Genomic DNA, 21958 nt, shown 5'->3' on the forward strand with positions numbered 1-21958 from the left:
TTTACAAGCACGCATCAGCAGCCAGCCCTGCTTGTATCAGGGTTTTTTGTTGCAGGTTTAGCAACAGAAAGCTTGTTCACAGCTAAATTAGCAACTGCTTGAAGCGATAATAAACTTCATCAGGAAAGCTCAGAGTGGTAGGTGAGGTAGCTTGTTAGAAGGGAAGGGTTGCTCCTCTGTTCCTTCACAGCCATAGAAAGAGGCTTAACAATCAAGAAAATATCCCTGCCTCTTGGCTTATAGTTCTTGCATGCTCTTTTGATATTACCAGCAGGAGCAAGCCTGCCAAGTCTCATGTGTAGAGCAGAGGAGGTCTCTCCATCCTGATTAGTAGAGAGAGACTCTGCCTGAGACACGGGGCTTTCTAGCACCCTGTCACTTGGCTTTTTTAGACCTCTCCCATTCCTTCCACTTGCCCTCATAATGCTGTGAAGTAAATACTAGTAGCTATTTCTCCATGATCGAGGGAATTATTAAAATAGTTTGTTTTTTTTTTTTTAAAGCCACTGTACTATTTTCTCCATCCTGCTTTGTTTGCTTTCTGAACATTTTAACTGATTCTTTTTTTTTCCCCACACTTTTTAAAGGCCTTTGTCCTGGTGGAGTACCAGCAACCAGCAGCCTGGCTCCCTATATGAATGATGAAAAGGAGTCAATATTTCTTAGGAGCTATTCAAAATACCCAAGTAAGGTGCCTTCCTCTCCCTCTTTAACTGTTTAAGGAGTTATTGTATCTCTGGAAAAACAATATATTGCTAGTGCATCCGGAGAATCAAACCCATTACAGATGGGCGGTGGAAAGTGATCTGAACTGAAGATCTGTTTCAGTACAGAAAGGTAAAGACAGGCAACCTGTACCCGCCTGCGCCTCCGCAGGGACAGCCAGCTGCTTGGTGTTTACTCTGAAAGCGGAATGGACTTGCCTGCGAGTTGATGGGGTGATGGGTCCAGAAGGCCCCTGAGTCAGTTGAGCGCAGGGTGCGTTAATTGGGTACAAACAAGCCAAGGCAAAGGCAGAAAAGAGCCAGATTATGTTACTCACTGAGCTTCATGGCAGCATTGCTTTCCAGAGCAATTTGCATGCTTGCTGCGTCCTGAATAATTTTTGTTGAGAATCGTTTCCGTGCTGAATATACAGTAGTGTCTGAAGTTCCAGATTTTTTAAATAGCAAATTTATTCTATACGCATCTTTCTGAGACAAGCTAATCGATATAATAGTGAGAATTGATATTTTAGATTTTCTTTTCTGTATCTGTTACTATCCGTCTTATCTCAACCAGAATCAATTACCTCACAACAATCTTAATACGCCAAAGAGAAGAGAGCTCCTAAAGGCTTGCAAAAAGTTGCCAGGTACTTGTTAGCTCCAGGAGGGAGCAGTCAAAGGAGATGCCAGTGAGAGCTTGTGACTGCTCAGTTGAGGTGTGGGCACTTGGAAAACTCATTAAAGCTGTAATCTGCACATACGAACATAATCAGGGTATTTATTAGTTATTGAACATTCTGTCTTGGCGTAAGCACATGAAAAACCTGCACCTTAGTTGATGTGACAGGAGCTGTGTCCACCTTTGATCCTCTGAGATCTACACAGACTAGAGCAGCTGGAGTGCAACTGTACTACCAGACTGTGAGCTCTCTGAGGAGGTTTGTGTACAGTATTTTCCTGAACACTACAGGTCATGCATATATATTTGTATGCATGCATATATATCTATGCATATATTTATGTATATGTGCATATAGACACATATATACATACATACGGAGCACCCAAGCTCCAAGTTTTGAGCAAGAATCCAAGAACACTGTATTTCTCTACTGCAGCCAGGAGAGGAGCATGCCCTGTGAGTGCCCTGTCTGGAAATTAGCAGAAGCCAACAGAACAGAAGATGAAGTAGTAGCCCTGGGAAGACAGAAAGACTCTGCTTGCAGGAACATAACTTTAATTTTTTGGCATTCCCTTGTTTGTTTTATTTCAATATTTATTTGGGTGCAGTTGTTACTACTTGCTGGAACATGAATGGTTTGTCAGCTCCATATTTTGTTTTGTTCTTTTTTTTTAGCCATTTCTTTGTGTGTTGTTATTATAATTGAACAACTAGGTGAAGCTGTGTGAGATGGGGATATAAAAGGCCACTTCTGTTGCATTTTTTTGACTTCTGTAGACTCCTTGTTACAAATGGGTAAGGATTAGCAGGTTTAGTACGTCCACAAAGCAGAGTTGGATGTGAGTAATGGCCTTTAAGTATTTAATTAAAAGCTCCATTAAAAAAAAAAAATGAGAGGGAGAAGCGGCAGGCGTTTCACATGCAGCCCTGCGTTTGCTTTGGCACGTCTCAAAATCATGAAGGAGGTATTGGGATAGGAGGAAATGCCAGAGGAAAGTCATGTCCCATGAGCGCAGTAGGATGTGAAGGCTATAGGATATTGGTTAGCTGAGGTTTGACTTTAGAGAGTGTGTGATACTGAAAAATGACAGGGAGGCAGTAAAAGGACTGAATGGAAAACCCAAGGCCAGTTTGCTCTAGCAGCAGCCAGAGCATGTTGGTTGTTACCATACCAGCAATGACACTACCAGAAATGCACACACCATGGACAGAACACGTATGGTGACTTGGCCAACAACAGAGTAGCCATGGCATTGAGGGGAAAAAAGCGGGAATTGTCCAGAACATGCGTCGTGTTTTTTTCTTGGCAGGACAGTTGAAGCAGCATGGAGAACTGCCTTCCCTCCTCTGCGCAAGGAGAAGAAAGGAGAAAGCTGGAAGGAAGAAAAGGCAAGAGTGACCGCAGTAAAAGCGAGGACTTTGCCTGGGCCAGGGCTGCCTGGCTGGGGCTGTGCGTGCAGCATGGCGGGGCAGCGCCTGCTCTCGGCATCGCCGGGCGCTTCCTCGGGGACGCTGGGCACGTTAAGCTGTAAGTACCTCAGCTGGGAAAGGGAGCAAAGCTATTTTTAGTCCCCTCAAGAGTTTAAACAGAGCCAGATATGAGTAACAGACATTTATGGAGATTACCGAGAGCAGAGGTCAAACCCCCTCGGTGCTCGTTCTCTGTCTTCGCCTAGAGTGACTACATTTTTGAGGTGAAGGAAGGGGAAACGACGGGGAGTGTTTTGTTTGTCTGAAATATTTTGGGATTTAGAAAACCCAAACATTTAAATAGTGCTTTGAAGAGATTACAGCTGCTGCCCAATGTTTTATTTTTCAAAAAAAGTCCTTTGTTCAAGGAGACTCCTGCAAAAATGTGTCATCTTAGACCAGGGTGCTTGAAAATACACTATTTTGCAATAATTACTATGTTCCATCTTTTCTGAACAAACTCGATTTGTGGTAAAACAGACCTTCACATTTTCTGTCTTGCACTGTTGCTCGTGATGCTGTGCCTGCGTACATCTTTATTTCTCAGCAGTTCAGATTTATTTTTCACCTTCAGTATTATAGAAAGGGGAGATTGGTGATTTTCAGCTTTATTTCTTTGGATCTTAGGACACCTGTGGACTTGCCTAAGCAATAGTTGTGACTTGTGGTTAATACATAAATCCTTGCAGCTTTTCCAGAGCGAGGAAAGGCTCCAAGGTTTGCAGCAAAGCTTCTTTCTTCCTTCCTTTTGTGGATGCCCATAGCCTGTGCTGCCTGTTTAGAAAAGATGACTGAACAGACTTGCCTTTGAAGGGAAAAGTCTTATTAAAAATAGGAAGAGCAAGGTGTGGAGTTTTTTGTCGCATGCTGTAGGAAAATAGAGCATGCTGCAAAGGCCCTGATTTTTATGTGAATGTGAAAACTGACCAACATGACCAGCACTAGATTTCAAACTACAGACTGGCACAATGCAGCACGCACTTTTTCCAATCCAGACAGACCAGAACAATTTTTTTGCATCAACATTAAGAACTTTATAACTATGCAAAATCAGCACCAATGGTTGGATTAATATTTTAATAGTTACACACTTTTTACATTATGAAAATAAGTCATAAATAGTGTAAAAATAATTCTGAAGATCAACTTCTCACAAGCAAGAAACAAAACCCGAAGTACAAAACTGAAGGAAAACAAAACAGTATTCAACTGAAAACCAAGGAGAAATTTTAATAATAAAAACAAAAGCATGCTGTTTGATCAAGTTCAATTAAGTCAGGACCAGAGGCCACAAGAAAGTGGTAATGAATAACAAATTACAATGGGTGATTAAAACCTTGTAATTCTTTACACTACTCATCAAAAGAGGTCTCGTGACATATTTACAGTGTAAGACACGCAAAATATTTCTAGTATTCATAATATGATACTGACCCATGTGTTTTTCCCCCCAAGCAGTGTAATCCTTGCCAAATTACTTTTCCTTGTATTTTTCATCTCCTCTACTGCATTTATGAGACCACTTGCAATACAAAAATAATGGCACATATAGATGAACTTAAAAAAGTAAAAAATACAAATAAAAATATATAATATTTTCCAAAGGAAAAAGTCAGATACATACATCTTAGTAACATTTTTAAAGTTGTGTGATATTTTCCCAAACATGTACAATAATATAAGAATATCCACATATATGTTAACAATATGTAAAACATTCTTCCACCAACCCAACTCTTCATAATACTTAAGAGAAGTGTGCAAGTACCAATGGTATCTGGGAAATTCATACAATTTCTTTTTTAAATAGCAACAAGTAAAACACCAACGGTCCCAGGTTAAGTTAAGGCCCCCTGTTTTCCAAAGAAAATTCCATTTTCAAGCAGCATTGATAATTGGATGCATTTAAAAACAAAATGAAACAAAAACAACACTCCAAATCCTTTTTTAAAATACAAATTCCACTTGTTTTGTGGAGTATCTTTTTCAAATTCTGTCAGAAATGATAGTGGCAGGCACTTGTTTCTAACAGCATTTAATAAATCCAACCACCATGTAAAATACTTCAGTAACAGAAGATGCAATAAAACCTTCATTTGTACATTACAGCAACATTCAGATCCATAAGAGCAAGTTGCAGAAAGGAAAAAAAATAATAACTAGGTATTAGTTTTAATTCTCCCACTGAAATTGAATACTTTTTTGCAATGACTAAAAATTAGACTTTCTTTTGACCCTTGTCTTTGCAGATATTAGTGTTTTGTGTGACTCTAGTGTGAAAATTTAGGTGTCTCATTAGATAAAATACAGAGATTTAAAAATGTAATTTCAGATGGTCAAGCACCAGAGATCAAGGAAATTTGAAAGGAAAGGTCAACTTTTGCATGCCTTGAACGTCTTCATCACTTTCAATAGGCTGGGAGTTTCTCTACAGTTTTTACTCACAGGACTGGTCCTGGTTTAGGCAAAACCCCACTGTTGAAGGTGATATTCCCCATGTTACTAAGCACAATACCTGGGTCCTTCCTTCTGCATGTCTCAAAGTGCATTGCAAGGGAAGGATGTATCACCCCCCCCATTTTATTGCTGGGGAAAGGGAGGCATAGCCAATGAAGAGCCTTGCATGGCTGAGCCCAGGTTCACAATCACAGTTCTGTGGTGGTCAGTAGGACAACTCTCTCTAAACCTGATGGGATCTGGGATCCAAACCACATCTCCTGACGCAGCCCCCAGCCTTACACAGCACCACCTTCCCACAAGGACCAAAGGCCTGATTGTCTCATTTGGGGTTGCATTGTCTCTTCTGCTGGTGTAACTGAGTAACCGATGTTCACGTGCACTCTTCCATGAGTGTAACGTTCAATGGAGCCAATGCTAACTTTCCACACCGTATACATCAGTCTTAAGAACTACCTCATTTTAAATGCTATACTTCACACATATGCAGGTATACTGATTTGATCAGTCTGAACTCATTCATAATACTTGCACGATAGACTAAAAGAATATATAAACATCTGGATGAAGAGTGTCATTCTGCCTTGCTACACTATCAGAACATGACATCAAAATCAGCAATAAATAAAAATATAAATCAAAAAAATACATTATATCATTGTTCCATGAATTAATGTTTCATGCTTTACCTCAGGAAAAAATAAAAAGGTGTCCAAAACATCCTGAAAGAAGATTTCCCCGTAGCTAATCTATGAATAAGAAGACAAGGACCACGTATGTCAGACAAATTTCATACAGTGCTTAAAAGACTTGCTGCTTCTGTAGCAGGACTTCTGCACAATGTGGTTGTAATACAGTGGGAGTAACAAATGATTACAAAACTTGGTATGAAACAAATACTGAAAACTCTCAAAGAAACAAGACTTAATCATACCCAAAAAAGTCAGGGATATAGAAACTGTGTAGACTAATACCACTACACATTTCTACAGCTGAAAAGACTGGTAGAGGAACTACTGTTCCTGTCACAAACTAAACAAAACAAATCATATCTATTTGGAGGAATGATACTAAAAGATATAACAACACACAGGTGGTTCAAACTGTAGGTTTGCTATCAAAAGAAAAAAGATATACTAGCACCAAAAATAGTTGCTTTTTAAACAAAATAAACATGTTGCAAGTCTTCACAGGGTGCTTTTCTTCATGAAATATTAAACTCAACATTTTTTTTCCTTGTACTGATTATGCAACTTTTCTAGATACTGTTAGGTTTCATTTTGAGTCAACCTTTGAGATGCAAATATTTTATGTAAATATTAATATTGAATCTATGTATGCAGTTTAGTGAATTAAACAGTTATCTGCTGTTCACCCGTGGTCGTTTAAATAGAATGAACCTTTCATGTTATTGAACAATACAGAAGCTTAAAAAAGTTACATTACATTATTTGGAAAAGACCAGTATCCTACCTGGTGGGAGTTAAATAAAGAAATTACAAGACAGAAAAGAAAGTGACTAAAGGCGCTTAAGTGTGTCTTCAGCAGGGTTTCAGTGTCAGGGAGTTAAAGGAGAACTGAGTTTTGACTAACGCTTAACAGTAGTGCGTTTAATATGAAGAAACCTGAACCAAGGTTCTGCTAGATTTATTGAGGCATGTAGAAATGGATGCTATGAGGACAGTTTAAAAATATAGATATACAAATTTAAAAAATATCAAAGTGCTAATGACAGCATGCATTTAATAGCTCTTTATCTTGTTGCTGTTTCTTAAAATGACTTGTGTTTGTGGACACTCTCAACGTGGGATTGCTAAAACATCTAGCCAAATAATAAACATCCTACTTGATTTTGCACTTGATTTCTCTGAGGGACATTTAAAAAATATTTTATCTTACTGTATGATTGCCAGTATTTGATGTTTTACAAAAATGTTCAACTTCCAGTCTTCACATCTCTAATATACCTAGTCAAATTGTGCTGAGTCAGGACATAGGCATAACAGACTCTTTTCTGTTGAGAGGGCAGCTTGCTCCTCAGCCTGTTGTTTTTTGAGATAGTGCTTCTTAAACAAGCAGAATAAAATTGGCAAGTCAAAGCACTTACATGGTGCTCCTCTTGTCCCCTTTCTGGAAAGTCCCTCATTCATATTAGCACCGTAGCACTCGGGTTTATTAACACTTTATATTAAGTCTATGCCATGTGAAGGCTTTTACTATTGTAATCGTGATTATTCAAATAGGTTGATACTTGCATCTCTGAAAATTTAAGCAAAGAAAAAGAAAAATGTTCTTCCTCATATGTGTGAACACTTGTTTATTTCTTACTGTTGGAAAGATGGAATTGAACAGTAAATATGTATATATTCAGTATATATATCTATATAGTGTTGGGATTTTGTTTTTATTAGTAAGGTACTACTAGATGGAGGCCACTAAAATAATTTTTAGTTTTAAAAATCTGTGGAATATTTTCGCCTATGAAAAGCTGTTTTTTGTCTCTGATATACCAAAATGACAATAAAGATCTAGGAAAGTGAAAAATTGCATTATAGTGGCATTTCCATTGATCTGAGATTGTGAAGCAACACGGAAAGTGCAACCACAGCCAGTCCCCATCTTCACATGATTTATAAACGACTGAGCTAGGAAAAATGTGCATTCCAAGAAGGGCAAGGTGCCCACACATGAATGGAGACAGGCTGTCTTCCTCAACTTTAGTTTTGGTCTACATATGAAAGACATGTCTCAGGAAAGTAACTATAAAAGCTTGTGATCATCCTGCTATACACTAGGAACAGAAGTGATATAAAAAGAACTTCCATCTGCCAAATATGGCACCATTTCTCATAAACTAGTCTCTCAAACTAACTACAGTGCACCATATGAAGACTCAAAACTGGAAAAAATACCTCATGGCAAAAACTACAAATGTGCACAAATTAAGTATTTCTAGCAATACAAAAAGTGGAAAAGCAAAACTTTGCCAATGTTTCTCTAGAAACCTAGTCACCTGAACAGAAATGGAGAAATAGTGACACCTTTGAAAGCGTAGTGCGATGACAAGTGTGCAGTGGTAATCACACAGACTTGTTTCTCTCCAATGTTTTTTGAGTAATAATGGCCACTAAGGTCACTGTAACAGCAGAAAAAGAACTAGATTAATAAATCAGCCTGTGAAACACAAAAATAAACTCTTTTCTTTTTTAGACTTAAAGGCTTCAAAGACTGAAATGAAAACTGTTAACACTGAAACAAGATGAACATGTAGCTTGAAGTATTTTCTTCAATGCCATCATCACAAATGTTGAACAGATTACTGAAATGCATCCTTTACGGCAACAGTTATGGGAAAAGGAAACAAAATTAACCATAGCTTCCAAAATTCTGCAGAGAAGTTCAGCTAGTTTTGTATAATCTAAACTGAATCACCTGAAAACCACACCATGGTACCTACGTCTCTGGTCAGTTCCATTATCCTCCTCCTCCAGAGGATGTTCCGATTCATCCCTGCCTCAGGAATGCTTTTTCCTCCAGCAGTCCCAACATACAATATGAAGAGCACATACTCTGTCTATCCTTGAGTAAGGTTGAGAAGCTTCTGGTCTCAGGTGGTGTCTGCCATCAAATGATCCCTGCAGCACCTCTGTAACCTTTTCAAACAACCCACAGAGAAGTCTGATTTCTTCTTCAAACTTCTTTCCTTCTTGATTAAGGACTCGGCAGGGCCTATCGTGAATGTCTTCACGACTGTGAGCAGTGCAAGGCAAACTGATGCTGATTAACAGGCAGGACCCTCTTTGATCAAAGGGGTCAGGTGACCTGCAGGACTGGAAGCCATCCACCTGCAGCTGGAACTCAATTCCCCAAAAATTCAAGGCCTCCTTCTATCCTCCTCTGGTTTATCTCTTTTTAGCAATAAGCCATGGTGTGACTCCCTTGAGATGACAAAAGGAAACAATTCAGAAGCTGGAATCAAAGGTCACCTTAAGCAGCCACTTAACATGTGACGTGATCACACAACAAGCAGGTTTGGCACACAAACTCATGCTTTTAGTCCATACAAGCAGATATGGTGGCATGAATCAGTGAAGTGTTTAAGATGGACATGGAAGCCAAGTCAGTAAACTCCAACGGCAGCCGGTACAGTACATTTCATAGCATTTTGCTCTTATTTGGTCACAATTTCTTGTAAACTAGTTCATGGCACTCATTGTCCATGCAGGTCCACAAGCCAAAATATAAGAATTTACAGAAATAATCAGATTTCTATTATTGTTGTATTGAGATCTCTCTCTCATTAGAGAGAGAATCTTTGCAGGTTTACCCTGCAGTTATATAACACGTAACTGCAGATGTAAGTGAAAAAAAGATGTACACATGGACTATTGCAAACAAGTAGAAGCAGCTACATGTAAACATATCTCAGACTTGTAAAATCAAATTTTCAGTTTTCAACTATAAATACAAAAAGTGGAGCACTATATACACAACTTCATGCTTGTAAGGTTAGATTCATCACTGCAGAGACAAAAAAAAAGATATAGATTAATCAAATTAGTAAATCAATATTTCAGATTTCTGTTCCAAATACATAGACATGGCAGGGTTGCAAATATGGATAGTTATTTCCTCAGCACCAGCTATTCTTCGGAGATAAATGCATCCAGGATGTCACTTATGCTTTGTGTTTTCTAATGTATTATACGCCAGTATCCCTCCACCTACATTATTCTGAATACTATGTGTTTAAATCTAGCACCGTCTAGGTTAAATATTTACTAAAATAATGTTGCCAGTTAACATTAGCATGCAATATAACAACCAGGAGAATATACTGACGAACATAAACATAAAGCAGAGAAGGGCAGGATGCACTGTTCTTCTAGGAATCCCAGAAAAATAGTATCATAATAGTTTAATATAAATATTTGAGAAAAATGCCACATCCATGAGCTTTTATAAAGAATGGGAAGCAGTGATCACATGCAGAAAACAAAGGATGTATGACTTTTCATATGAAAGAGAAGTCTTGGACTTTCCAGAAATCTAACGCCAACTGTTTCTACAATACTGCCTCAATGAGTTATTACTTCTACATATATTACAACCTCATCACACCAACTACTGTCATGGAGAGGTCTTAATTTGCATTGCTGCATACGTCTGTCTAAAAGGCTCTGAAGTATATCCTGATACTGTTCAGTATGACTGTGACAGGCTTTTCTGTGTGCCAAGGATGTGCTACCCCTGGAAAGATAAAGCTCTGTCCATCCTACCTTTTGCCAACAGCCAGGCATTGGTAATCCATCAGGACCCTGTTTCACGGGGAGGGAAAAAAAAAAAAAAAAGACAACATAGTTAAGTTTGATAGGATAGATATTCCATCAATATCTGTTAGAACAGCTGAAGCAGCTCTGACTTTTTATCTAATAAGTAGCTACCAGTTCCTAACTTATTTCCTCTCTTGTTCTCAAGGTGAAGGAAAAGCCAAAGGAGAGATTTACACTGTAAATACACACGTGCACCTCTCTGCCACAAAGATTTTGTTTTTCCTAAATCATTAGAACATCTTCATCAGTTTCTTGTTGCTGTTAGATATCAGGTTGCATATTATTTTAAATATAATCTGTTATTCACAACAACCTGTAGCTGAATGTAAAAGATCAATGAGTAAAAAAAAAAATTATCACTTTTATCTGGAGGGTACTGTGTTTTATGGGCCCCTAGTACAAAGTTAACCCAATGATAAGATAGCAAGACTCAAATTTCAGTAGGATCTTTTCTGTTCACTTTCATTCTTAGCTTTTGAATGAAGCAGCAAAAACTTAAAGCCTGAACATACCTCAAGCGACATGGTGGAAGAAATCATCAGTGGTGGGAGCAGGGCAGTACAGCAGCACTGACTATTCCATCACTTGGATAACATGGCTATCTAATTTCTTGTTATGTTAGTGAGTCACTCCATGTCTTTTCTGTCACCACCCTACTTTCACATATCTCCATGCATCCAGTAAGATCAGAGCCAACTTTTGGCCACGGTCATGCTGGTTTTCATGGAACTAATTCCAATTTACATGGCTATACAGGGCTTATCCAGAGTTATATGCTCAGAATTAGGAGCACGTATCATGTTACTAGACTATACATGAGAATAAAAAAAAAAACAGGCCTTGACATTTTTTAGAATATAGAATAACAATACTTATTATGTGAATTTACATGTGAAGATAGTGGTTAATGAAAATTTTTGAATGTGCTTGCATGTAATCTGATGGGAATGGCTTGCTGCGTAAAGCAAGAAACAGTGCTGTTTGCTTAGCAGCTTATTCTAGTAATTACCTATGAACAGAATATTTTTCATCCATCAATGATGGTTAGTGAATCTCCAGATATAAATGATAATACAGAGACAGAGAAATATTTTTAAATTACAAAAGCATGCTTGATTATCCCCAACAAAATATGAGATATGGTTACCATTAATTGGAAGCAAACAAAATGGACTATGGAATAATCTTAATGGGCTATGTATTTAAGATTAAAATCTATTGGCTTCAAATTAGAAGTGCTATAGTTGAAATAAAATCTACTTAATTTAACATTCATCTTAGAGAACCGTGCTTAACCACCAAACAATATCAGAACATGCAGATCAAATTTTACCGCAAACAATTAAAAAGCAGATCTTCCTTGTATCTTTAGGAAATGTGTATGTACTGTTCTTTTTTCCTTGTTTTTTTAAAAATGGAAAAGAATTTAAACTTACTTTGCTATTAAATAAAAATCACTGTTGCCAGATTGGTACAAGGGAGAGGGTCAACAGGTAGCATTTTAGTATAGGTGGGAACTTGATTTCATGCTAACATAGGGTAGGGAGTGTCGTGTGTATTCTGGGAAGGTAAGTTCCAAGGGTAACACAATTAAATTGAAGACGTTAAATAACAAAGACAGTGAGGGTTTGGGCTGCAGACCGTTATCTTCTTACAAGCCTCGGGTAAGCTTTTCATTTCCAGATCTGTTTGAATACTACTTGATGAACAGGCCAGACACCAAAAATATTACTTGTGTAAGGTCTGGGAGATCAGGCTCCAGCTTGGCTTACTGGAAACCTATGACTTGATTTTTAGAAATTATATTTACATCATTCTGTACATGACTCCCATTTTGGCCAAATCCTGAAAACATGCACCCAAGATTGCATGGATTTGAAAGGAAGGCCAGGGTGCAGAGTAGCTCTGGGACAGGCTAGAGTGAAAAACTGAGCCAGTGCAGACAGAAGTCATCAGACTTGATTAGAAGTGGACATTGTGCTGGATTTCTACAAAGACTTGCGTTCAGGATGAGTAAGGCAATAGGTATTTTGTGAGGAAAATAACAAACAAACGATTCTCAGGGAAAATGTAGGAAGGACACAAACTTATAAATTGCCATGTGATGTGGGAGCAAACTGCTGGGAGTTAGGTTTGAGGTGCCAACAAAAATGTGTATTCTCTCATTGCGGTTATGATCACTGAAGCAGCTGGTTTGTTCATGCACATGCATGTGTTACGTGAATAATGTAAAGTCAGCTCAGAAAAACATTACTTTACATTGAGAATGGCTGACTACAAACAAAGGAACCACATGCAGGGTTGGTAGGAAAGAGAAATACTGTACCAATTGGCAAGGGGCATCCAGCCCATCCAGGCCAGGCTGGCCTGGCTCCCCTTTTTCCCCCTTAATTCCACGGAATCCCTGTTTGTAAAGATTAACTTGCAATGTTACTGTCAAGGAAATGCCTTCAGTATTGACATAGCTGGAGCAAACAAATAACAATAGAGAGGCAAGAGGAGCAAGCTGATGGCCATGGTATGATTTCAACCTGTGGGGCACTGACTCTGGCACATCCCAAATTTTGTTCTTTTCCAACACGTTTAGCAGAAAATAATGAAAAAACCCACAAACAAAACGCACAAATTTAGCCTGAAGGTCTTAAGTCTGGTGCTTGAAAGCAAATTAGGAGGCTGACAAAGAGTGCTCCAGAATTTGCCAGAGCTTGAGATAAGACTGTCTTAACAAAGGCCAGCAGGCAACAAATAGCTGGTGCTTGTTCCTCTCCCCTCACTTCTTATTCCATCAGTCTACAGCAGGATGATCGGTTGTCCAATACACAAGTGAGACGTACCAATGGGCAAGGTGCATCTAATCCAGGAGCACCCTGTTCTCCTTTCTCCCCTTTAGGCCCCTTTTTGCCTTTCTTTCCCTTTTCCCCCTGTGGATACAATGGTTTGGATAAAACAAGTTTCATTCTTTTGGAAAAAAATTAAAGAAAGATTGGTTTAAAAGTTTGAATTTTTCTTTTTAAGCCAATGGAGAGCTGAAGGGACACTTACCACTGTGTTCTGGTTTGGATGGTGCATTATGTGGAAAAATAAATTATATGATCACAAGCAAGAACTGCAATCAGTCGGTATTAGTTTGTGTTGGTATTTCATATCGGTATTATGAATGTTTTGAATCCTAGAACAGGGCTTGAAATCATTCATTTCTTGAGATAGAGGCAAATCTGCAAATCTCCCCAATCCACAGTCCAAAATAACAGGTCTCCTATTTGCTCTAAGTGATAGTACTGAGGTGCATTGCACACTAAGCTGAATTTGTCAGCTTCCCTAGAAGGTTTGTCACTAGTCAGGTGTAACTTTGCGAGAGCAGAGTATATCAGCATAGTTTCTCTAAAAAAGACCTGTGGCATGGATGCTTTGCAGGGACAGCTGGTCTCTGGCTAAATTCTATCTCAGGTTCCATGGTGTCATGTCAAGGGTGAACTTGGCCTGGTGAATTCTTTGCTTAATTGACCCTTTGCACTCTGGTAAGAGTTTGGGACAAATTCTGTTCTCAGTCATGGCCACAGAAACCCACAGACATCACTGAGGGTGCAGTCCTGTCACTCCAAATACAACACGACCTTTTCAAACCCTGTTACAGGAATCTAAACATCCGAACTGCTTGATGGAGAGGTGCTATGACACTTTCAATTATTTCATAATGTCTTGGTATCATAAACTAATCAGAAGTGATAATTAGATTCTTTATTTAAATATTCCAACTTTTAAATGTTCTCTCTACTGCAGGCAACATTTCACCTCCTTATTTTACTGAAATTAAGTCCTTTGATTTCACACTGAGTTTTCTTTTTAAATGACAAACTTCCAATGCTTTAATTACTCATGGAAATGAGTTGACTCCCCTCAACAAAGCTACCTGCAAAAATGACCTCACCTTCAAGCAGTATAAGATGTTTGGAGAGTTCATTTTATAATTGATTTCACACCAACTGATCACAATGGTAAATGAGTTTCAGGTTTGCTCTCAATTTCACAAAAATCAAAATAGGTCCTGTTAAAAAAAATGAAACAAATTGGACTAGGATTGTAAAAAATGGGATAGGAAGGATGAGTAAATCAGGAATATCACAAAGAAATGGGAAAAATAGTCATAGGAAAATTAGTATGACATTGGAGAACCAGCAAGCGAGGTTGTGGCTATTGGGAGGATTTAATTTGTGAGGAAAAGGGTAAAAAAGACAGAGGAATTGTAAGGAATGAAGGTAGAAGGAGAAGGAAGGAATGCCCCTTTGGAAAGACAGATGACAGATGGATTTTGGTGAAGCATAGTAAATAGACATTTAACTAGTTCCACACGAGCACAAAAAGACTTAATCCATTAACAAGAGTGAAAAACTGGTTTTACACAATTAAAAAATAATTAGCTATAGCATATTTTAAAAAGGAAGGAAAGCACATTATTCAATTAATATCATAGCATACTTGACACATTCAAATGAAAAAATCTTTTCCATGAACAAAACATATTACATTCATGACACGATAGGAACAAAGTTTCTTGTCTATCTTTTCTGTGTGCCAGAAAGTCACAGGATAATATTTAGGAAAACAGCAACCCAAACATTAGCCTCCTTTACCAAATTATAAGATTGTGATGTAAAAAAAAATCCCTGCAAGTCAGGAACCGTAAGTTGGCTAAGTTTTCATCTTAAACCTACAAACATGACAGCATAGCACAGAAGCCCAAGAGTTTCAGGGTCAAATCTCATGTTATTTGTGCTCAATGTAACACCAATATATTTGCTGTGAGCATATGCAAGCACAGAGCATGGACATACTTCAAAAATGATTCTGAAAACGGACAGTACAGTTTGGTTTCTGACTCTTTTCATATCTTTAGGACTTGTATTTCTTTAACTTGTTGTGTTACAAGGCAGCAGATACCTATTTAAACTTCCAGTTTTGCAGGGGAAACTTATGATCTTATTCAAACCAATGCAGCAGTCATCTGTGTAGACAATAGTCTGGATTTCCTGAGTACTTTACTCCTTTTTCTACGGACGGAGTTCTTGTCTCTTAAGTCTTCACCTCCTTACCCTGAACTACAGACATCTACAGGAGATATTGAGAATCTACCTCTAATGAAGATTAAAAAAAAATTCCTTCCTGTGCTTCCTCAGGGCCTAGAGAAATACAAATTTGTGCACTTCTGTAACACTGTTATGGTTGGAACAATCTCCAATCCTTACACACACAGATTTTCATCAATGCAGAGTGTAGGGGGAAAAGGATGATGCCTTTTCAGCCACTGTTGTGATACATCATACTCCTCTGTCAATATTTATAACAATAGACACAACTGCACATTTGGGATCGGGGCCCCCTTCCCTCCCTCTCCCCACAACACTATCTCTACCTTTTGTTAAAAGTTATTCCTTTTTAAAAGGAATTTTTTTTCTATTCATACAACGTGAAAATACAAAATAAATTGTACAAACCTTTTTCATGCTGAGTGCTCCTGGACTATAATTTTATATGAGTAATTACAGCTAGAACACTTTTAAAATTATTTTTACAGCCAAGTTAAGCAGCATTATAATGCAAACACTGACTTGCTTTCACTGTAGCAGAACTACTGACAGGCCAGAATAAAAATCGTCAGTCTAGGACTCATCTCAAACTGAAGAAGTAAAGATTTATTCCCTGCCTATTCACATGTCTATGAAAAAAACAAGTGTCACTGGTTCTCAATAGAATGTTAGTAATGATATATATTTTTGCAATGCAATTTGAATTAAGTTTCTCAACTAGAAACTCACTAATCTCAACTTGTGTGATGTCAGTCTAACAGCCAGTACTGTGGGGAGTATTTAAAAAAACAAGAAATCATGAGCTGGACCCTCAACTTGTAAACTGGTTTATCGCTATTGAAATGGGTGCTGTTACACCAATTTGGTCATAGATAATTAGTAATTTACATAAGGAAAAACATCAGAACTGAGAAAATTTGTTATAACGAAAGCTTCTGTTAATTGCATTACATTGTGTCTTTTGAGAGTCAGCTTTCTATTTGGAAAAAGAACTATTGATGCAGCTGAGGTGGTTTTGGTGAAATCAGTTTACTTGCAAGATACAAGTACTCCCTTGTTTCTGGAAAAAATGTGTCAAAACTCTGCAACAGAAGTTTCTTTCACAGAGGTCTCAGCTATATCTTCCCCAATTTTTCACCAAGACAGGCCTTCCTTTGCCTTAATTTTCTTTGAATATTCTGAGAGTTTTTAAGGCAGAGATCCATCTCCATTTTCACTCTACAGACTTCCTGGCAATCCTCTTAATATGAAAGTCCATAAGATAACATGTTTTGTGAAATATCTGACAGACTTGCTGAGTACTTCATCCCATGCATTCTCCTCAAGAAACAGGTTTCACCTTTTCCTGAATTTTTTAGGGGGACAGAGGACTAGACTTCCTAGGAGATGTGTCCTGCAGCTCAAGAGAACAAGGTGACATGGGCAGCCTGAATCGCAACTGAACTCCAAAAAGGGCCTAATGTGCCTCGTGGACACACACAATTCCCACACACAGTTCCCTCACCCTCTTGCAACTGGAGCTTCTGTGTTTAAGCTATTTAGTAAACCTCTGGGAATAATGAACTAATACCCAAAAGCTACTCAAAAGCAGCATACTGGGCTCTAGTACGTTAAAATGTTTCTACATCCTGAATGCAAGAATCTCAGCTGTTCCATTTCACATGATATCATATTTATATAAGCCGTTTTACCAGCTTTCCAGCTTTTCTTCCAGATATCTTCTGGGGGTCTGATGGCTGTATTTTGTCTGCCTATCTCTAGCTGTACATGGAAACACAGACTCAGAAGGTCTGGTTGGAAGGGACTTCTGGAGGTCGTCTAGTCTAACCTCCCACCCTGAGCAGGATGATTCCTGACCCTAGATCAGGTCAGACCAGACCAGGTCCTGCAGTCCTCCATGTACAGTGGTTCAGCCACCTCTCTGGGTAAACTGTTCCAGTGCCATGCTGCCTTCCTAGTGAACAAGGTTTTCCTAATAGCCACTCTGAACCTCCCAGCTTGTGGTCCTGTGTTTTCCCATTTGCCATCACCCAGAGGAGTTTTGCTCCATTGTCTTTGTGTCTCGCCTTCAAGTAGTCTGGCCTCCTCATTGCAGACTAAGCCAGTCCACCTCCTTCAGCCTCTTCTATTGGTTGTGTGTGCCCCAGGCCCCTGACAGCTTAGTAGCCTTCTTGCAATTTTTCTTGAATTGTGAGGCTCAAAATACCATCTGCAGTATTCAAGCAGCCTCACTGGGATTGATTAGAGAGGGTTAATAACTTCACAGAATCACAGAATCACAGAATGTTAGGGATTGGAAGGGACCTCGAAAGATCATCTAGTCCAATCCCCCTGCCGGAGCAGGATTGCCTAGACCATATCACACAGGAACGCGTCCAGGCGGGTTTTGAATGTCTCCAGAGAAGGAGACTCCACAACCTCTCTGGGCAGCCTGTTCCAGTGTTCGGTCACCCTCACCGTAAAGAAGTTTTTCCTCGTATTTATGTGGAACCTCCTGTGTTCCAACTTGCACCCATTGCCCCTTGTCCTGTCAAGGGATGTCACTGAGAAGAGCCTGGCTCCATCCTCTTGACACTTGCCCTTTACATATTTATAAACATTAATGAGGTCACCCCTCAGTCTCCTCTTCTCTAAGCTAAAGAGACCCAGCTCCCTCAGCCTCTCCTCATAAGGGAGATATTCCACTCCCTTAATCATCTTCGTGGCTCTGCACTGGACTCTCTCTAGCAGTTCCCTGTCCTTCTTGAACTGAGGGGCCCAGAACTGGACACAATATTCCAGATGCGGCCTCACCAGGGCAGAGTAGAGGGGGAGGAGAACCTCTCTCGACCTGCTAACCACACCCCTTCTAATACACCCCAGGATGCCATTGGCCTTCTTGGCCACAAGGGCACACTGCTGGCTCATGGTCATCCTGTTGTCCACTAGGACCCCCAGGTCCCTTTCCCCTACGCTGGTCTCCAACAGCTCTGCCCCCAACTTGTACTCATACATGGGGTTGTTCTTGCCCAGATGCAGGACTCTACACTTGCCCTTGTTATATTTCATTAAATTTCTCCCCGCCCAACTCTCCAGCCTGTCCAGGTCTCTCTGAATGGCTGCGCAGCCTTCCGGTGTGTCAGCCACTCCTCCCAGTTTGGTGTCATCAGCGAACTTGCTGACAGTGCACTCTATTCCCTCATCCAAGTCATTAATGAATATATTGAATAGTACTGGTCCCAGTACCGACCCTTGAGGGACTCCGCTAGACACAGGCCTCCAACTGGACTCTGTCCCATTGACCACCACTCTCTGGCTTCTTTCCTTCAGCCAGTTCACAATCCACCTCACTACCCGATCATCCAGACCACACTTCCTCAGTTTAGCTGCGAGGATGCTGTGGGAGACCGTGTCAAACGCTTTACTGAAATCGAGATAGACCACATCCACAGCTTTACCATCATCTATCCACCGGGTTACGTCCTCATAAAAGGCTATCAAGTTGGTTAAGCATGGCTTTCCCTTGGTGAAGCCATGCTGAGTGCCCCTAATGATCCCCCTGTCCTTGATGTGCCTAGAGACAGCACCAAGGACAAGTTGTTCCATCACCTTTCCGGGGATGGAGGTGAGGCTGACCGGTCTATAGTTACCCGGGTCCTCCTTCTTGCCCTTTTTGAAGACTGGAGTGACATTCGCTTTCCTCCAGTCCTCAGGCACCTCTCCCGTTGCCCACGACTTAGCAAAGATGATGGAGAGTGGCCTAGCAATGACTTCCGCCAGCTCCCTCAGCACCCGCGGGTGCATCCCATCAGGGCCCATGGATTTATGGACGTCCAGGTTGCTTAATTGGTCCCTGACCCAGCCCTCATCAACCAAGAGAGATTCCTCCTCTATCCTGACTTCTTCTGAGGCCTCAGGGGTCCAGGGCTCCTCAGGACAGCCTCCAGCAGTATAGACAGAGGCAAAGAAGGCATTCAGTAACTCCGCCTTCTTTTTATCCTCTGTCTCCAGGACCCCCACCTCATTCATCAGTGGGCCTACATTGCCTCTAGTGTTGGCTTTACCTGCAATGTATTTGAAGAAGCCCTTTCTGTTGTCCTTGACCTCTCTTGCAAGGTTGAATTCCAAGGAGGCCTTAGCTTTCCTAGTTGCCTCCCTACATCCTCTGACAACACACTTATATTCCTCCCAAGTGGAGGAATTATTTTAACCTTTTGGACACAACCCTTCTAATGTATCCCAGTATGAGAATATACTGTTAAGCTCATTTGATTTGGCACCCACCACTTAGCACAGGCTGGCCATTTTGCCAGTCGTCTATCAGAGCTGGCAGTTATCAGTTACACCTTTCTACTGATAACTGCTCTCAAAAACAAAAGCTGTTTGCTTGTGACAGACAGACCTGTGGTCTTTGACAACAAGCAAGAGCTCACCATTCATTGTGATTACTCTGCCAGGTCAGACACAGCCTTTATAATATTCATAGAGCACCTGCTTAAGCAACAGTTGTTCTGTAAAATCAGTACCTTACCAGTGATCTCTGAGCTCAAAATAAGTAATATAACAAGGGACAGAAGGGAAGGATACATTTCATAGTACTCTTATCAATGCATTATTGGGAATTGTTTTGCCTAACAGTATTAAGAAAAGGAGATGAACTCAAATGGCCATGATGACTTTTTAACCCTGCTTCTTGTTTAAGATACAGTGATGGGAAGTGGACCTAGTATAACCCCATACATGTCAGCTAGGCAAAAATAGCTGTCTGAACTAGAAAAATCACCTGCTGTGTGTATGGACTTTCATATTAAGTGGCTTGGTTTGGGCGCTAATTCAGCAGTTTTAGCAGCTGGGCTCTGTGTCAGTTACAAACTCATGAGCTTTCTCTGCACACATTTAGTCCTAAATTGCTTTTTACTAAACATATTTCCAAGTCACTGTGTCTGGACAGTGAAAATGAAGTTAGGCTGTTTCTGTTAACTTCACTGTCTGGTTGGTTTACCAGAACGGTAGAGTATATGATCTAATTTCAATCCACAAGTATCACGAAGTACTTAATTGTAAATAAGACAATGCCAAAAATAAAAATTTAAACAGTTCCTGTACTTATACATTTGGTGTGGGATAGGTAGTGTGTACAGGCTTGGTACAACAGTTATACTGCAAATACTGCCAATGAACAGAGCGGGGGTCTTCAGTATAAAATTACTACCACAATGACACATTCCAGTGATGTCTGCATTAAAAATTTCAGGCTGACAAGGATTTTCAACAAGCGTAGGATGGATTGGAGAAAATGAGCCAAAAACAAGCCGTGCTTTGGGACATGTTGATATTACTAGTTCTATACGTAAATTTTCATGGTTTTTCATGATTTTTCTTAGCATGTGTCTGTGACCTGCCTTTTAGCACACAGTAAAAACAAAGATAAGTTTTAATGGGACAATTTATAGCATAAAGACAGCAGAACTGACTAGGCTGAGGATTCAAGCAACAGTTAATAACACTGTGGTCACCTTTTCTCCCTTTTCTCCTATATCACCCTTTTCTCCTCGAGGACCAGGGAAACCCTATAAAAACAAAATGGACAAACATAGGTCGACTTTTATACACATGCAGCTTAAGCTTTCAGATACTCTTGGAAAACATAAAAAAAGATGATTTCACTACATGCTTTGTATGTATATGTGTGTGATGTGTGCACACATGCATGCACACGAGACAAGTAAGTCATAGTGTTTGGTAGGGTCATTTTGCCAGCAATGGAAAGAAATCATATCACTCAAAATGGCAATAATCCATGCTATGTAGCATATGTACGTTCTGGAAAAGACTCCTCCAAGTTAGAGATTTCAGTGTAGGACCAGAGGAAAAGGTTTTCATTAAGTCTTTTTAGCATGCCAAAGAGCAAGCCTATATTTTGAAATGTATCACTTGCAGGTTATGGAATTATTCTATTTAATTTGGATAAATTTACTTAACCAAATGTTAGTGACTCCTTCTTCTTCCACGACTGAGTCACAAGTCTGAATATTTTCTTACCAAGTACAGTTTTTCAGCCTATTGACTTCCAAAGGACCGACTACTTGTAGTACTAAGCACTATATCTGGTGGGGTCTGTCGATAAGGGCTGTATATTGCACAATCTTTGTCCTCTTTATCATAGAGAAAGAGCAAATGCAGCATTTAGCACACTCCCTGTATGTACTGCATACACACTAAATGGAAGCAAAGGTGTTACACTCA

General features: G+C 39.7%; 1 protein-coding gene across 1 annotated transcript in view; it reads right to left on the reverse strand.

Moving 5' to 3' along the window:
* Positions 1-10394: 10394 nt before the first annotated feature.
* The window catches only part of COL25A1 (collagen type XXV alpha 1 chain), a 341058-nt gene continuing 329494 nt past the window's right edge, over positions 10395-21958 (reverse strand). The window contains exons 38-40 of the mRNA XM_068404174.1: positions 21220-21282; positions 13484-13570; positions 10395-10634 (exon numbers count right to left, since the gene is read on the reverse strand). Of these exons, the coding sequence (XP_068260275.1) occupies positions 10395-10634; positions 13484-13570; positions 21220-21282 (390 nt within the window). The remainder of the gene's footprint in view (positions 10635-13483; positions 13571-21219; positions 21283-21958) is intronic.

Source organism: Nyctibius grandis, chromosome 6, assembly GCF_013368605.1.
Source record: "Nyctibius grandis isolate bNycGra1 chromosome 6, bNycGra1.pri, whole genome shotgun sequence".
NCBI lineage: Eukaryota > Metazoa > Chordata > Aves > Nyctibiiformes > Nyctibiidae > Nyctibius > Nyctibius grandis.